The 16,667-nt window shown below is 36.7% G+C and overlaps 2 protein-coding genes across 3 annotated transcripts in view; both read left to right on the top strand.

Annotated features, from left to right (window-relative positions):
* The window catches only part of AFG1L (AFG1 like ATPase), a 234,430-nt gene that overhangs the window by 208,198 nt on the left and 9,565 nt on the right, over nucleotides 1-16,667 (top strand). The gene's annotated exons all lie outside the window — the stretch shown is intronic.
* LOC119539139 (ubiquitin-like) lies at nucleotides 1,549-2,826 on the top strand. Its single transcript, XM_037842309.1, has one exon. It carries the CDS (start codon nucleotides 1,766-1,768, stop codon nucleotides 2,198-2,200), a length of 435 nt encoding a protein of 144 aa, XP_037698237.1. The 5' UTR covers nucleotides 1,549-1,765; the 3' UTR covers nucleotides 2,201-2,826.

The following is a 16,667-nucleotide window of genomic DNA, read 5'->3' as shown; positions in this document are numbered from 1 at the left end:
CCCCTTCCTCTAGGTGGATGCTGGTCACCAGGATGCATGGCTTGGCAGAAAGAGCGTGGACCAGATTTCAACTCCTAATGTCCCCTTGACTGGTGCATAAACCTGGAATGCATGCTAGATTGGACAGAGCAAGAAGAATATGAGAGAAATCTGTAGGATTGGATGTCGAGGGGGATCAGAGTTGAGAAGAAGACACTGTCCAGAGTGTCAGGACCCTTAACTGAAACATCAGAGGTAGAAGAAGGGACATTGGAAACTAGGAGTGAAGATAAAGACCTGGAAGTCATTTAACGAGATGTGTCAGTGTGCAGCTGAGGGAGTCAATGAAATCACTTGAACTGACATGGAAAAGGGAAGAGATGAGTGGTCAGAATTGGGTTGGAAAATGTTTTATCTTAAGAGTTGGGGGAAGAAAACAGAGCCAAGGTCCCAGTATGGTGGAATCAAAGTCACAATTGAAACAATGCAAAATTTCTGACCATTTTATTGAGGAACTTTTTTAAGTGGAAGAATTTACTAGATTGGTAACATTTTGGGATTTGGATATTACTTTGTAGAAGGCCTTAATAGGGATCTATCACAAGCCCCAGCTCTTCAAAACCTAATCTTACTGCTTTTCAACCTTAAAGTATGCGAAAAATATTGTCAACTGTAGGTTATTAAACACATTTACATGGAGATATAAAAATCTTGCATACCTTTTGGTATAGTCTGAGGAAAACAAAGCATCTTAGTTTTAGTAAAAAAGGCAGCTGGTAATGTGCTCACAGATATAGGGGACTGGTGGTTTGATGGGTTGAGCCCTCTACCACAGGACTTGCCCTTGGGAAGACTGTTGCTGCAAAGAGAAGCTAGGCCTCCCTATAATTGTGCCTAAGAGCCTCCTCCTGAATGCCTCTTTGTTGCTCAGATGTGGCCCTCTCTCTCTAGCTAAGCCATCTTGAAAGGTGAAATCACTGCCCTCCCCCCTACGTGGGATCAGACACCCAGGGGAGTGAATCTCCCTGGCAATGTGTAATATGACTCCCAGGAGGAATGTAGACCTGGTATCATGGGATAGAGAACATCTTCTTGACCAAAAGGGAGATGTGAAAGGAAATGAAGTAAGCTACAGTGGCAGAGAGATTCCAAAAGGAGCCGAGAGGTCACTCTGGTGGGCACTCTTACGCACAATATAGACAACCCTTTTTAGGTTCTAGTGAATTGGAGTAGCTAGCAGTAAATACCTGAAATTATCAAACTACAACCCAAAACCCATGAATCTTGAAGACGATTGTATAAAAATATAGCTTATGAGGGGTGACAGTGTGATTGGGAAAGCCATATGGACCACACTCCCCTTTGTCTGGTTTATGGATGGATGAGTAGAAAATTGGGAGAAGGAAACCAACCAACCAACCAACCAAGGCACCCAGTGTTCTTTTTTACTTTAATTGCTCTTTTTCACTTTAATTATTATTCTTGTTATTTTTGTGTGTGTGGTAATGAAGATGTCAGGAATTGATTTTGGTGATGAATGCACAACTATGTAATAGTATTGTGAACAATCAAATTTATGATTTGTTTTGTATGACTGCATGGTATGTGAATATATCTCAATAAGATGAATTTTAAAAAAGGCAGCTGGGTAATGAAGGGGAAGATTAGGAAAAGATTGGGAGATAATGCAGGAAATTCAGGAAAGAAATTGACAGTAACTAAATAAGCATTAAAAAGAAATAGAATTGCTTTTCGATCCGCCATCTGTGATGGAGCCGCCACCAAGATGCAGATTTTCGTAAAAACTCTGACAGGAAAGACCATCACTCTTGAGGATGAACCCTCGGATACAATAGAAAATGTGAAAGCCAAGATCCAGGATAAGGAAAGAATTCCTCCTGTTCAGCAGAGACTGATCTTTGCTGGCAAGCAACTGGAAGATGGACGTACTTTGTCTGACTACAACATTCAAAAGGAGTCCACTCTTCGTCTTGTGTTGAGACTTCGTGGTAGTGCTAAGAAAAAGAAGAAGTCTTACACTACTCCCAGGAAGAATAAGCATAAGAGAAAGAAGGTTAAGCTGGCTGTCCTGAAATACTATAAGGTGGATGAGAATGGCAAAATTAGTTGCCTTTATTGGGAGTGCCCTTCAGATGGAGGTGGTACTGGAGTTTTACAGTCAGCCACTTTGACAGACATTACTGTGGCAAGTGTTGTCTGACTTACTGCTTCAACAAACCAGAAGACAAGTAATTATGTGTGGATTAATAAAAAACATGAACTAAGGAAAAAAAAAAGAAAGAAAGAAATAGAATTTATCCCAAGAAAAACAGCTTTAATCTCCAGAAGAAAACCAAAATCCCATGGGATTTATGCTGTATTGACATCTTCACTAAACATACAGTATCATAGTAATTTATTGTGGGCAACATGACCAGAGAGAAGATTTTTGTCATGATTTAAAATACACTAACACACTACTGTTGGTTAAATTTAAACATGTTTTACCTGCAGAAATTCTCACACATAACCTGCAATAACTTTAAATGCATACCCTTTTGAACACTTCCTTTTCTCATGTATAAACAGTTTGCTGCATTTTGCAAAATGTCAGTTCTCCAAAAATGTGTCCATATATTTCTGTACCTACAGTGTAGGAAAGGTTTAGATGAAATCCGTTAATTATAGTGGCATACTGTCACTTAGGTTTCAAGCAGCAAAATAAACAATGCAGCTCAGAAATTGTAGTTTGGTTCTTGATGTGTTTTTATTACACTTGGGGTTTTTGTTTTGTTTTTTAGTACCTTAGAGATTTCAAATTACTTTATCTTTAGTTAATGATTTTAAAAACCTGGAGGCAAATAAACTGGTTATTTACTGTGCCAGTTTGGATGTATTATGTCCCCCAAAACACCATTATCTATGATGCAGTTTTGTGGGGGCAGACGTATTAGTGTTGATTAGGTTGGAATCTTTGAGTGTTTACATGGAGATTTGACTCAGTCAAATGTGGGCGAGATGTTTGATTGGATAATTTCCATGGAGGTGTTACCCTGCCTATTTGGGGTAGGTCTGGAGTGAATCACTGGAGCCATATAAAAGAGCTGACAAACAGTGAGCTTGGAGCACCTTAGAGAGACATTTTGAATACAGTCGTTGAAAGATGACACTGACATTTTGGAGAAGGCCATTTTGAAATGCAACTTGGGAGCAAGTAGACGCCAACCACATGCCTTCCCAGCCAACAGAGGTTTTCCAGATGCCATTGGCCATCCTCCAGTGAAGGTACCTAATTGTTGATGCCTTACCTTGGACACTTTATGGCTTTAAGACTGTAACTGTGTAACCAAGTAAACCCCATTTATAAAAGCCAATCCATTTCTGATGTTTTGCATAACGGCAGCATTAGCAAACCAGAACATTTACTTTCAGATTTTTAAAAGTAGTCTTTATTCATAAAGTAAGGAGAATTAATTTCTAACAGAACACTGGTATAGTACTGACTTTGACAGTGATGCTTTAAAGGAATAAATTCTCACTATCAGAATGTTCGCTTTAAACAAATAATGTCAGAACATAGACAGTTAAATGAATGTTACCCTGCTTAGTGATTGTGCTTGAAGATTATTTCCTAATTCCAGCAATCCAGCGTTGCCCAAAAGCTCTTAGGTTTGGCTCTTTTGGAATTGCATTCAGAGTTAATCTGTTGCACACACTGTTAACTTTATGAGTACACATTGTTTTTTGTTTTTTTAAAGTATTACCAAGATAGATTGTCCTTAACCATTATTTGGCACCAAATGACTTAACAATATCCAAAAATTAAATCTGTCCTTAAGGCAATAATAGAAAGTATGCAGCTGACTTTGAAGGCAATCTCAAAAGAATTTTAAAGGTATCTTGAGCAATGGCAGCATGGTTAGAAGAATGAACTGTGGCCTTCCAAGGTGACTGTCACCTTAAAGGAAACTCAGCACATTTGAATGTATTGAGTTTTGGATGTATTTGTTTCATTAAAAAAAGTTCATATTACTTTATAGCATCAAAAAAGGATAAAATTAAGATTTTTTTTTTTGGTTTTTCTATTGCATGTTATTATGTAAAAAATTGAGTGGCAGTTCAGGAGGAAGGCTAATGTAACCAAAGAGTGACAACCAAGAATTTTTGATCATTAAATCAGATTTTATTAGTAGTGGGAGGAGCATAGACAAGGCATGCTTATTTGATTTTGTCAAATTTTTACAAAGATATGTGATATATATATTTATATTAAACTATATAATCCTTAGATTTGGGAAAGCAATCAGTAAATGTCTTTAGCAGATTAAAGCAGTATTAATACAGGTACAAGTTGGAAATTGTAGAAAATGAAAGAAACAGACAAAATTTATGTCTTTGGTAGGGAATAAAAAAGTTTAAGATATTGTTTTTAAAAAAGAAATAGAAAAAGAATAATTTAGCATGTATTTATGCCCTATCTGATTCCAAAAATTATCTTATATTTGTGTGTACATGTATACAGATACATACACATGCAAATTAATTAGATAAATATATTTTTTTTAAAAAATCAGGGCAAATAGAAAATAGAAGATAGTTAAGTTGGAAGACAGAAAAATTAATATACATAAATCCATGTCATAAATTTCTGCAAAGTCCTTAAAATTGAATAATTGCATCAATTCTCAGCCTCCTTTCAGCCAAAGGGGAGATTTAGGTTATTCAGTAAGAAGATAGAAGCGAATCAATTACACAGAGGAAGTGAAGATTTTTCTGTCACTTAAGTCTTTCATAAAGGAACTTGTGAAACAGTGGACAGTTTCCTCGGCACCATTTCTGCCATCATATGAGATTGTATTGTACAGATTCTTATATGCAAACTGGGGGGCATAATGACAAAGTCCAGTTCAATGAAACAAGTGTTATAGAAGTCAAAAAGGTGCCCCACAAGTAAGCTGTTGTCTTTACTATCTGGCTTGATTCGGAGAAACAGTTTTAAATGTTTAGAGATTGGACTCATGTTGTTCAGACCTTTCATGAGTGTTAAATCTTTTAATAAAATTTGGGCAGCAGATAATTCAAGGTTGTGTTTTCTGGCAAGAAGACTGAATGAAGAATTCTTTGGGTCATATTCATAATTTGAAGGATTTGGCCCTTTGTGACTCCAGCAGCCAGAGGAGCACTCAGCCTTGCTCTGATTCCCTTTTCAATATCTTTAGAATATGAATTAGGATTTTCACGAGTGTTACCATGATTTGGAAAACAGAAAGAGTGGGAGGAAGAATAATAACTCTTTGATATTCACTTCTTTTCCAACTCTGATTAGGCTTTTCAAACATTCGAGCCCAAGATAATTCATTTTCTCCCAAGTGGACTCTCAGACAGAAAAGCAAAACAAACCAAAACAGCAACAACAAAAACAAAAACAAAAGTTCAGAGACCCCTGCATTTACAAGACTTTCATGTATCAGAAGTTATAACTCTCAAATTTAAATTTCTTGCTAATTCAAAAGACTTTTCTCTCTTTTTAAAGTGTCCTAGATGTCACTTTTCATACCTCTTAGCTCTGATTTCCAAAGGAAAAAGTTAGCTTTCATTGTCCTTTCATTTCACATGGAAATGCAAGACCGGTATGAAAAGGTATAGAACCTGACTTTGCATCATATGGGTATGCTTTGGAATTTCTTCTGGGTAGATCTTAAAAGTCAAGCAAATTTACCACATTTTCTTCCCACAGAGATGTAGCAAATACTGCCCTCTACCGAGGGGATGCTCACGACGACTTGGTTATGTTAGTGGTCAAATGTTAGTTAGTGGTCAAATGCAATGATTTCAGGTAGAATAACGTTGTTACTAATTACTTCATCGTTATTGTGTACCTTCCAATTAAGATTATTATAGTCAAAAATAGAAAACAAAAGGATGAAAACATTTTTCCAACTTGGCTGCACCCATTTATTACCTTTTGTAGTCTGTACAACCAGATATCATAGCACTTTGAGGCATTGATAATAATGTTTAAATTTCCATTTGTTTTGAACTAGCTAAAGAAATCCCTTTCTGGTGAAATATTAGAAGGGAGTTTTGATAGCCGTATTTTAATATAAAGAATTTGTGAAATAATTTTAGCAACAGTTGGGCCACTTTTCTTCACCCTGCCAGTTTTTTTTTTCCGCAGTCTACTGGATTGCTAGTATTTAAATTAGTAATTTCAAAGGACTATCTGTGCAGGTATAATAAATTTTCCTCATTCTCTGATTTTAAAGGGTTAATTATACAGTAGAGGATCACATTAAACTAAATACCTTCCAACTAAAAGCTCCTTAAAAAATATTAAAATAACCAATGAAATAATTATGCACACACATGCATAGGCATATGGCATATTTTTGAAAATGCCATGCTATCTATGTATCTGGCTATGGAGAGAATGGATTCTTTTATTAGGCTAAATGCTCAGTATAATGCTCTTTTCAGTTCACCTATGTTGTTCCCTTTTTTCTAGAAACTGGTTTGCTTAGGATTGGCCTGAAGCTAAGCAGATTTTAGCAGGAGAAACCAAACCTGTTACTCTAAAGTGTTCCCATGGTTTCTTATAAAATCTAAAGCTTAAACCTCTCATTACATTAATTCGGAAACTTTAGCTACCATGGGCACTGGTAGGGGAGTCTAACCGGGCCGGATGATCTCATGGTGAGGGTAGATCCTGGGACATGGTTATTTAGCCAAGGTCTCCCAGCCTTACTAACCAAAGCAGCAGCCCTGTTTTTCATAGATTTTAGGCTGCTTTCTGACTAGCCTTCATACTATGTTAAACTGGAAGCTTAAGCTGGATAAAGTATATAAGCAGGACTTTCTAACACTAGATGTACGTGGGAGCCTCTCTGAGGGGTGGGCTCTGAGCTACACTAACTTGTTCACTGTTGTTAATTCTGTTGGCACAGTTGAGCCCAGTTCATCCCATTTCCAAAAGGAGCAACTCTCAACTTCCCCCAAATTTTAGATGTCTATTAGACAATTGGACACTCCATCCTAATCAGAAACCAGCTAATTGTTTAACAAATTATAGTCTGCTTTACACAATTCCAGGTGGCTGTTATAACCCATTCCACTAATTTTTACTGTCTTATGAAGAATCTTTTGTGATGTTTATGTATTGCCTTGAAGCTGTATCGATGCTTACATTCACCGATGTTTATTAATGACTGTGATGATGTTAGTGATAAAGATTTCTTACTTCATATTCCTCTAATGTGTTTTTAACCTATCTCCACATTTTCTATACTGCTTTTCTATACTGCAGGCTATAAGTCAAATGTTTTTATGCCAATTTTGGGATTCTTCACCCCTGCCAAATAACTGGAAATAATCTAGGAACAAGCCAAGCGCAATGTTTTTCACGTATTAGGCACTCAATAGATCTGAATTGATGTGGCTTGTTGTTTGAGAAATGTGTTGGTTTCAGGGTCTCTAGAATTAGGCATCTCCAGAATTTTGGCGCTCTATTACATACACAAGGCTAGCTTTACGTGCTTTATGCACAGGCAGGTAGGGGTGGGGAAGGGTGAATCCCTCTCTGGTTTGCCACTTTGATTTTTTTGTGGTCATCATTTCTAACAAATTCTCTGTTAAAATAAAAATATGCCCACCCAAAGAAGTCCTGTATTAACTAATATTTGGCCAAAGAGGGGATAGAGAGTTTAGCAAGTTCTGGCAGATTTCAGTAGAACTAGCCCGTTGCCTTTGAGACTGATTATGTTGAGTAGTAAACCTTTTCCTCAGCACTCAAAAAACTACCTTCTGAAGTAGAATGTGTAAAGAATTGGTGGAATTTTCTGGAATGGTGAGATATTTCTCAGCTGTGTGCTAAGGTTTTCATATTAATGAGGTTCCTCGTGTTGAAGTGCCATATGACCAATCTTGGGAAATTATTTACTCTGCAAATACACACATTTCAGTTCTGTTTTTCTAATTTTTACCTTTGTTAATTTGGCACGTGTAAGTTGTTTGAACATCAATTCATATAGTATTTTTAATTTGTTTTGAAAAGAACACATTCATTCTAATTCCATTCAAGCATTTTATTTTATTTTATTATTAAAAGGCACTTCTCTTTAAGACATAAGCTATTGTCATTTCTGTGTAAACAAAGCAAGATGCCACACACACTTGTCTAATGAGGAGCCATCAGGGTATCATTACCAGGAATTTATAAAGAGGTGTCTATATAGATAAAGAGTAGCCCTTAGAACGGTATAATCTAGTCAGAGCTTGAAATTGTAATCATCCTACTTGAGCTGAAATAATGGTGGCAGAACAAGCATTAACCGGAGAAAAAAGAAACTCAAGCTGACAGCTCCGCCATGTATCCTGAAGTGGATCTCGGACTCATTTCAGGGCAGAAGGTAGTCTGGTGGTAACATTGATGCATTTCAGGTTGATGTGGCTTTGAGAAAATCCCCATTCCTTGCCCCCAGGTCTTAACTAAAGGAGACAGCTGTGCCGTTTCTTACACAGGAGAAGGAAGCAGCAAGCAAACTCTATTCCTAAAAGTTTGTTAGAGAAACTGTGCTACATATAATCCAGCTGTATATCTTGGTAATTAAGGAAAACAAATGCTCTTTGCAGACTCATTATAGATTTAAAGTTCTTTAAGTTTTCATCAGGTTTCCACAGAAACAAAGAATTTGAAACAATAGCCAAGAATGCACAAACCATAGAATAAGTGGATTTTAATTGTTCCTGTTTAGAAAATTATTCAGATAACCAGCCACATCAAAGACTATTAAACTTTTTAATTACTCAGGTAGGAAGATGGAGAATGTCATAATTATCCATCATAAAAAGAATCTGCATTAGATAATGCTGTTTGAATTTTGAGCTAGAATAACATACTCAGGGAAGGATGCTACTAACTGAAGTGCCATTTAGTACTCAAAAATAACCATGTTTTCATTGTTCATGGGGCACACTGCATGAATTCACAATATCAATTATGGTTTCAGAAAATGTCTTATGTCATGGTTTGCTTACATAGGAGGACCAGCTAGTGCAAAACAATAGTATAAATATTTGCAACTGCTGTAGATACCATGTGCATGCAATTCAGTGGTATGTCAGTGAGGTCCAAAGAGTGAGGAAATGTGTCTTCTCTGTGTTTTGCAAAGTCATTGTAGGATTTAATACAATGCCCTGTATTTACCAAGCATTTAGTCGTTAAAATTGATTTTGAAGAAGACTTGGTGATGGTGTATTCATTTACTCACCAATCATGTATTAGGCAGGACTCTGTTCCCTGATCTTTGCTAGGTGCTGGGGACACTGAGGTGAATAAGATTGTGCTGATCCTGCTGGACTCAGTCTTGTACAGTGAAGTAAAGGTGGCAGCCTTGAATTAAATAGACTGTGGCCCCCCGAGATCTTCAGTACATTGATATGTGTTGATTATTTTACACATTCACTCAGCATTATTAGGAAAGATGCGGGGGACTAAAATGTATGTAGCCAAAAAACAAAAAGTATGTAGGCCACTGATACTTTATTGGGTATATTCAAAATTGTTTCACTGCAACATCATTCTATTTTTTTCTCTTTTTAGTCATACTTTTTGTTTCTCTCCCCTTTGGAAAGTACAGAAAAATCTTTAAAAAAAATCCAAAAAATAAAGAAGATCGTAAAACATACCTACCCATACCATTTGAAGATATCAATTAACGGTTTTGATATATTTACTTATAGCTTTTTTTCTACATACAAATTTTGAGCAAAATGGATACATTAATACAGTTATAATTTTGCGTTATGCTTTTTTCACTTTGCTTTTTATCATAAGCATTTTCCATATAAAATATTTTTCATAAGCACTGTTTATTGGCAATATATTATTCCATTCCATCACTGTGCCATAATTTATTGAACCATTCCTTGTTGTAAGATATTGAAGTTGCTTTTTGATTTACATAATTATAAATATCTTTGTGTATAATCTTTGGTCAAATTTCTGTTCATTTCCTTCAGATTGATTTCTAGAAGTAGAATGTCTTGGTCAAGATTATGATTATATTTTTAGGACTCTTCATAGAATCCAACAAATTGTTTTCTGGAACAACTGAATTAATTTACTCTTCTAGCAGCAGTGGATGCCTCATTAGATGCTTACCAGCATTGAGTAGTGTAATTTATTTTTCTTTGTAAGATTGCTATGTGAAAAATGATGTATCATTTTTGTTTTAATTTGTCTTTCTTTGGTTACTACTTGAATCTGCTTGACTATACTTCTAATTTATTAGCCTCTTACACTTCTTATATTTTTTCTCCCATGTATTGTCTTTTCAAATTCTTTATACATTTTTATGTTGGAATGCTCTTACAATTTCAGTTTTATTACAGTCAGTCCTCATGTCACCTTACTCCCTTTAGCTTTCTGCTTTTGAGTTAATGTTTTCTTTCATTCTACAAAGATACCACTTAATTTTATGACTCATTTTCTTCTTGTTTCTATACACAGTATGTAAGTTTTATTTTTGAAAATAAATGTTATACTACACTGTGAAAATTCCAAAATCAATTAAAAAACTGAACATAAATACAATTTATGTATTCATATACACTTATCAGTTATGTAAAACTATTCTTTTACTTCAAAAGCTAGCTCCTATTTTTCTACAGGTGCTGGACTTTTTATACTGACTTTTAAAATATGGGCTTTTCTGAGTCAATCTCTGTAGCAAGCATAAATGTATCAATTAGTTATCACTGTGTAACAAATCACCCCTAAATTCGGTGGCTTAACACAATATACATTTATTATTGCTCTCTAGTGTACAGGTCAGCAAGGAAGTTCTTTTCATCTCTGTTGTGTTCACTTAGGCACCTGTAGTCAACTTGGCTGATCTTGGTTGGGCTCTCTTATCTGTTTGAGGGTCTGCTGGCAATAGGCTAAACTAGGATGATCTCAGCTCGGAAAACTGGCTCTCTTTCTTATATCCTCTTCTCTTCCAGCAGGATAGCTTAAGTGTTGCAAAAGAGCAAATAGAAGCATGCAAAGCTTCATGAGATCTAAGCTCAGACATGGTAAATCATCACTTTTGCCCTATTCTGTTGGACAAAGTAAGTTACAAGTCCAGCCCAGACTGAAGAATCAGGCAGATAGATGCTCTTTCTCAGTGGGACAGCTGGAAAGTCACAATTCAAAAGGTGTGTTCATGGAGGCAAGAACAATTGGAGCCATTACTATAATGGTCTCCGAAAGCATTTTAAATGGGTTTAAAATTATCGTAATTTTCAAGAGAGATTTTTAGTTTATGCATTTGAAAACTCGAAACATCTTTAAACACTGAATGCTAGAGAAAAGAGGGAATGAGTAGTGGCAACATTGTTGCCAATTTAGGGGATCCTGGTCACAGCAATCAGTATGGCATACATCAAAAATGGTGCAAAATGACTTGGCAAGGTCTATATTTGATTTGGTGAAAATATTTTTTTAATCATTTCTCTATATTATATAAGCATGAGAAGAAACTAAATTTAAAATATATTTTAAAATATATCAACTATTGAATTGTAATAAAACTTTCAAATAAAATTTTTTCAAATTTGTAATGAGAAACTTGCCTCCATGAACATACACTTTAAAACTCAGGTTTGATGCTTGGAATGGCTAAATGCAAAAACCAACAGACAAAGAAGTTGAGAACTCCAGATATTGCAATTATAAATCCATATTCCAAGCAACTAGGCTTATTATGTTCAAGGAGATAAAAAGCCAGGCTTGAATATTTTAGTAGTGATCTGGAGACTGTAAAAAAAAAAAACAACAAAAAAAACCACATCAGATTTGAAAAAGAACCAATAGCAATTTAGAACTATAAAGTGCAGTAACCAAAATTGGGACTTCAATGGATGAGCATAAGAACAGATAAAATACAGCTAAAGAGAAACATAGTGAAGTAGTGTATAGGTCAGAGGAAACTATCCAGAATGATCCATGGAGAAGTAAAAGAAGGAATATACAAAAGAGAGGGGACAAGACATGAAGAATATGACATTTAGCCTAGGTTCATTTAGAGGTCCCAGAAGGAGAGGAGAGAGAGAAAATGGAGCAGAGGCAATACACGTGTACACATGGATTGGATGTTCTTTGACATTTATGGAGAAAAGGAACACTGACAAGGAGCACTAATTATTGAGATTACATGGAGGGGGGAATTGCTAAAATTAAGACAGGATATATATGGAAGCATACCTTGTGTTTTGGTGCGGATTCTGATATTACTATCCCTTTGATCTGGGGAACGCTGATGCTTGGCTAGGAGGACTAGCTGGCAAGCTACCTGATGAATGTTGAGACCTCAAAGTCCTGAGTAAACTAGAGAAAATTTGCAGTTGGCTTCAAGACCAATGAATTCCAGCTTCACCCCAACACAAATGCAATCACCGAATTGTTTGGCTTCATTTACCAGAATGTGAACCAAAAGTTGGAAACTGCTGTCAGTCACCTCTGAACAACTGGAAATAATAACTCTTGCTTTGTAATAACAGCCAAATACCAGGCTGGACCCAGTGCTAAAGTGAAGAGCTCCAGCCTGACAGATTTAGGATATACTGGACCCCTAAGTTCAGGGATCATACAGGCACTGTCAGTTCTTATAGGTGGCAAGAATATCAATGCTATAAGCTTGTTCTAAGGCAAGATTTCTCACCCTCAGCACTACTGACATCTTGGGCCAGATAATTCTCTGGGTTGCGGGGAGCACTGTCCTGTGCTTGAGAGGATGTTTCGTAGCATCACTAGCCTCTACTCACTAGATGCCAGGCGCAGTCCCCTGACCCCCACCATACTCCCCAGGTCAAGCCAGTCAACCATGTCTCCAGACATTGCCAAATGTCCCCTCAGGGGCAAAAACTGCTCGCAGTTGAGAACTGGTCCAGGAAGAGATGAAGGCTTTCCCCATCTTCTTTCAGGTCTGTGGTTTTGCTCTGTTGATATTGCAACGCACATGTTGGCTGTCAGTTGTGATTTTCAGTTTAACTCTATTCCGCTTAACTGGAGTTTGTGATGTTGAGAGTTCTCATCAGTTTTTTTATCATTATAGATATTTTAAAGAAAAGTGGGAATAGCTGTTTCAGGGACTGTCGGTTAGATGCCGTTTTAATCCAAAGTTTGTGAATTCTTTGATAGTATTATTTCATGAAAATATATCATTAATTTTCTAAAGCATAGGCATTTGGGAATGCGTGTATCCTTGGCAGAAGGGCATTTTTGATGAGACAAATTGATTTTAAAGAAATCTTGAGATTCACTTCTGGAGAGATGCACACATTCTCTCCCTCATTGAGGACACCATGCCGTCCTTTAGTCTGTATTCCTGGGAACCAGATGTCCTTCCTCTTTAGAGTTAGGTTTCTGGCTGAATATCCTGTTAGTTGTCAGTGGTTCTTCTAGTTCTTCTAATTCACACAGATATGCATTGTATGAAACTTTTTTTGTGTGTGTTTTTTTTTGTCTTGTCTTAGTATTTGAAAAGAAATTAGAAATATCCTAAGCAGAAAGGATCCGTGGCAGTGCCAAGAGATGGTGTAGAAGAAACTCCCAGTGTTTCCCATTTTTGGTTCTCTTTTCCTCTGGGGATATGGGAGAATTACATTTTCTTGCCCCCTAGCAGTTCGGCAGAGCCATGGGACTAGTTCTTGCCAATGAGCTAGGAGCAGACATGTTCTGTGCCCAGGCCAAAGTCTTTCATGGCTGGTGCTCTTCCCCTGCCTCAGTGACCAAGGAGGCCGAGAAGACCAAGGTAACCTTGTGTTCAGATGGTGTAGCCACAAGATGGGGAAGTCTCTGCCGCTTGGATCCCTGAAGGACCACATGGAGCAGAGCCCCTCACTGACCCACAATGGACAGGAAATAACCCTTTGTGTTTTAAAGCCATTGGAATTTTAGGATTTTTTTTTTTTTTTTTACTATAGAATAATCTAGTCTATCTGTATTAATAGAGGCATTTTGGATTGGCTTTGGCTTCTTTGAGTCTCCATCAGCCCCTTCAAACCCATCCGAAATAAAGTACAATGTAAATAATCAAGGTATATGCCCCATGCAAACATAACTTCTAGACATGTCCCTCACCATGCCTTCCAGCCAGATTGCCACCCCTGGTCCTCTTCTATGTATAAATTCAAGAATTGCTGCTGGAAAAAGTAGAGGACATACACCTGTGTGCTTTTCATTCTGTAGATAAGGTATTAAGTGGCCTTCTATGTACTGAGAGTGGTGCTAGGCTCAGAGATGCAGTGATGAATAGAAAATGGGCTCTGCATACAAGAAACTTGCAGTCTTATCAGTAAGGCAGAAATATATTTATTTGCCCCTTAAAGCCTCTTCTAAAGAAATTTGGTCTCCTTCTGCTTTTATTTTTCTGGAACCGAAACATACAGAACTCAGCTCTGCATTCTATTAGCCGTGTAGCCTTCTTTTTTATTTCCCAAGTTCATATTGATATTCCCTTGTCTGTAAAATGAGAATAATAATGCCTCTCTTTCAGGGAAAATTGTAAAGATTAAGAGGCAATGTCTAAAAAATTCCTAGAACTAGGCATGACTCAATGAATAACCAAAGTGTTCTTAAAAGCTGCCCTTCATCTTGTCCTCATCCTTAAAAGTGTTCTAGGAACTCATCACAATCATTTAATAAGTAGTAAACACTTTGGGATATATTGTGCAATGCTAAGGCACATTTGAAATATACTTATGAAAATTTGTTTCCACTCAGTACTGGAAAAGGTGTATCATACATTACTAGGAGTATTATAAATTCATACAACCATTTTGGGAGTCCATTTGGCAGTTGATATGGAGAACCATAAAAATTTTTATATCCAGTGTGGGAAATCTTCCTGAAGGAAAAATTTTAAATACGGAAAAAGCCATGTGTGTGAAAATTCTGAATTGAATTGTTATATAATAATTATATGTAAAAGAAACTATATATAATTTTATAGTTTTATATATCATATAAAAATCAGAAGCTATTTAAATGTTCAAGAATAGAAAAGTAAATTATGCTTTATTCATGAATATGATTTAAAAGGATAGTTATAAGAACTACTTAATATAGAGAAAGACATTAATTTTTTCTGGAAAAGAGGATTAAAAATTGCATGCAAATTAAAATCATTATTATGTAAAACATAATGCTAGAAAAAAATACTGGAAGGAAATCCTCTAAAAAGGTAATATTTGCTATGTTAGGACATGTAATTGTGGGTATTTAATTATTTTTTGTTTTCATAATAAAAGATAAACTTACTATTTAAAACAGTATCCTTTCAGATATTCCTCCAGAGCAAAGGAGATGAGGGAGAAGCAGGTCTTCAGCAGCAATCCTTTACTGGGAGAAAACATTTGGGCTGAATCCATTCTAAATCCCCGTGGTGTCCATTGGTGGGAACCAGAGGTGATAAACACTAACAGGAAAAAGTGCTAACATGGAATCCAAAAGTTTCCACTTGTGTGTGGTCATCCAGTAGCCGGTGGGGTGGGGCACAAAAGCCTTGAACAGCAGCAGTGATGGGACACCGGATGGCTTGGGAGTCTCTGCTTATAGCTCTTGTCCAAGGTAAATCCCTAAAACATATTCCTTCTTGTTATCCTTCAAGTTTCAACTTAGCTGTCACCTTAAAGAGGCGTTCCCTCAACAGCCCAGCTAGAGTCATCTGTGCCCTCAGCCAGTCCCTACTCAGTCACATCACAAGTCGCTCTTCATCTGCAATTAACCACATGTTTGTCAACTTTCTCATTGTGCCTCCTCCCCCACCTCCAAGTAGGATGTAGATTTCACAAGGGCAGGGGTCTTCTCCATCTTGTTCACCTCTGAATCTCCAGGTCATTGCAGTGTTTGGCACATAGAGGGCTCTCGATAAATGTTGGTGCCCAATGAATACTGGGTGAGTGAACAAATGAATAAATGCATGAACATCACGCACACGTGAGGGTGAGTTCAAGCCTACAAACATGTTCCCAAGCTCAGTGTGAGCTCTTTGGGAATCCTACCATTCTGCACCACCCCCTGCCTTTCTCTTAGCATCCTAGTGTGAAGAATCATTCGTTGAATGCTAAATATGACTGAAGTCAGATTTCATCCCAAATGTCAAATCCTTTATCCTTTTGCCGAACTTTAAAGGAGAAAATATTTAACTTACATTTTGTTTTCTTTTTAAATGTGCCTGGAAAAATTCTACTTCTATGGGTTAAGAAAACTTCACAGGAGAAAAAGAGAAATGTCCTTGTCAGAATTAATATTACGATCCTACACAGATGAGAAGGAAATGATAACACGTCCATTACAATAATGACTGACTATCATTTTTGCTGTTTAAAAGTAACACAACTGCAGGAAAATAATCCAAAAAATATAAAAGAGAAAAACGTTTGTCTGTATTCTGTCACCCAAAGATAACCACTGTCAACATTTTGGTCTATATCTTTCTAGATATTTTCTTATGTGTGTACTAGGAGAGGCAATAAAGGCTTGCCTTGGGAATGGGGGATTTGGGCCAACCAAGAAAGGGTTTGGTTTTTTCAGGAGTTTCAGTTTTTTTTGGGGGGGGTGGGTTTAATAGTAGGAACAGGCCTGCTCCCCAGGTTATGCTGTTTTTTATTCACTCAAATTTTCAATAATTCATTCAACAAATAAG

The sequence above is a fragment of the Choloepus didactylus genome, chromosome 7, assembly GCF_015220235.1.
Source record: "Choloepus didactylus isolate mChoDid1 chromosome 7, mChoDid1.pri, whole genome shotgun sequence".
In the NCBI taxonomy this organism is placed as follows: Eukaryota; Metazoa; Chordata; class Mammalia; order Pilosa; family Megalonychidae; genus Choloepus; species Choloepus didactylus.
The sequence above is the reverse complement of the archived record's forward strand: the minus strand, read 5'-3'. Positions and strand labels throughout refer to the sequence as shown.

Coding starts and splice junctions, on each gene's coding strand:
- LOC119539139 (XM_037842309.1), top strand. CDS start 1,766: ATGCAGATTTTCGTAAAAACTCTGACAGGAAAGACCATCACTCTTGAG.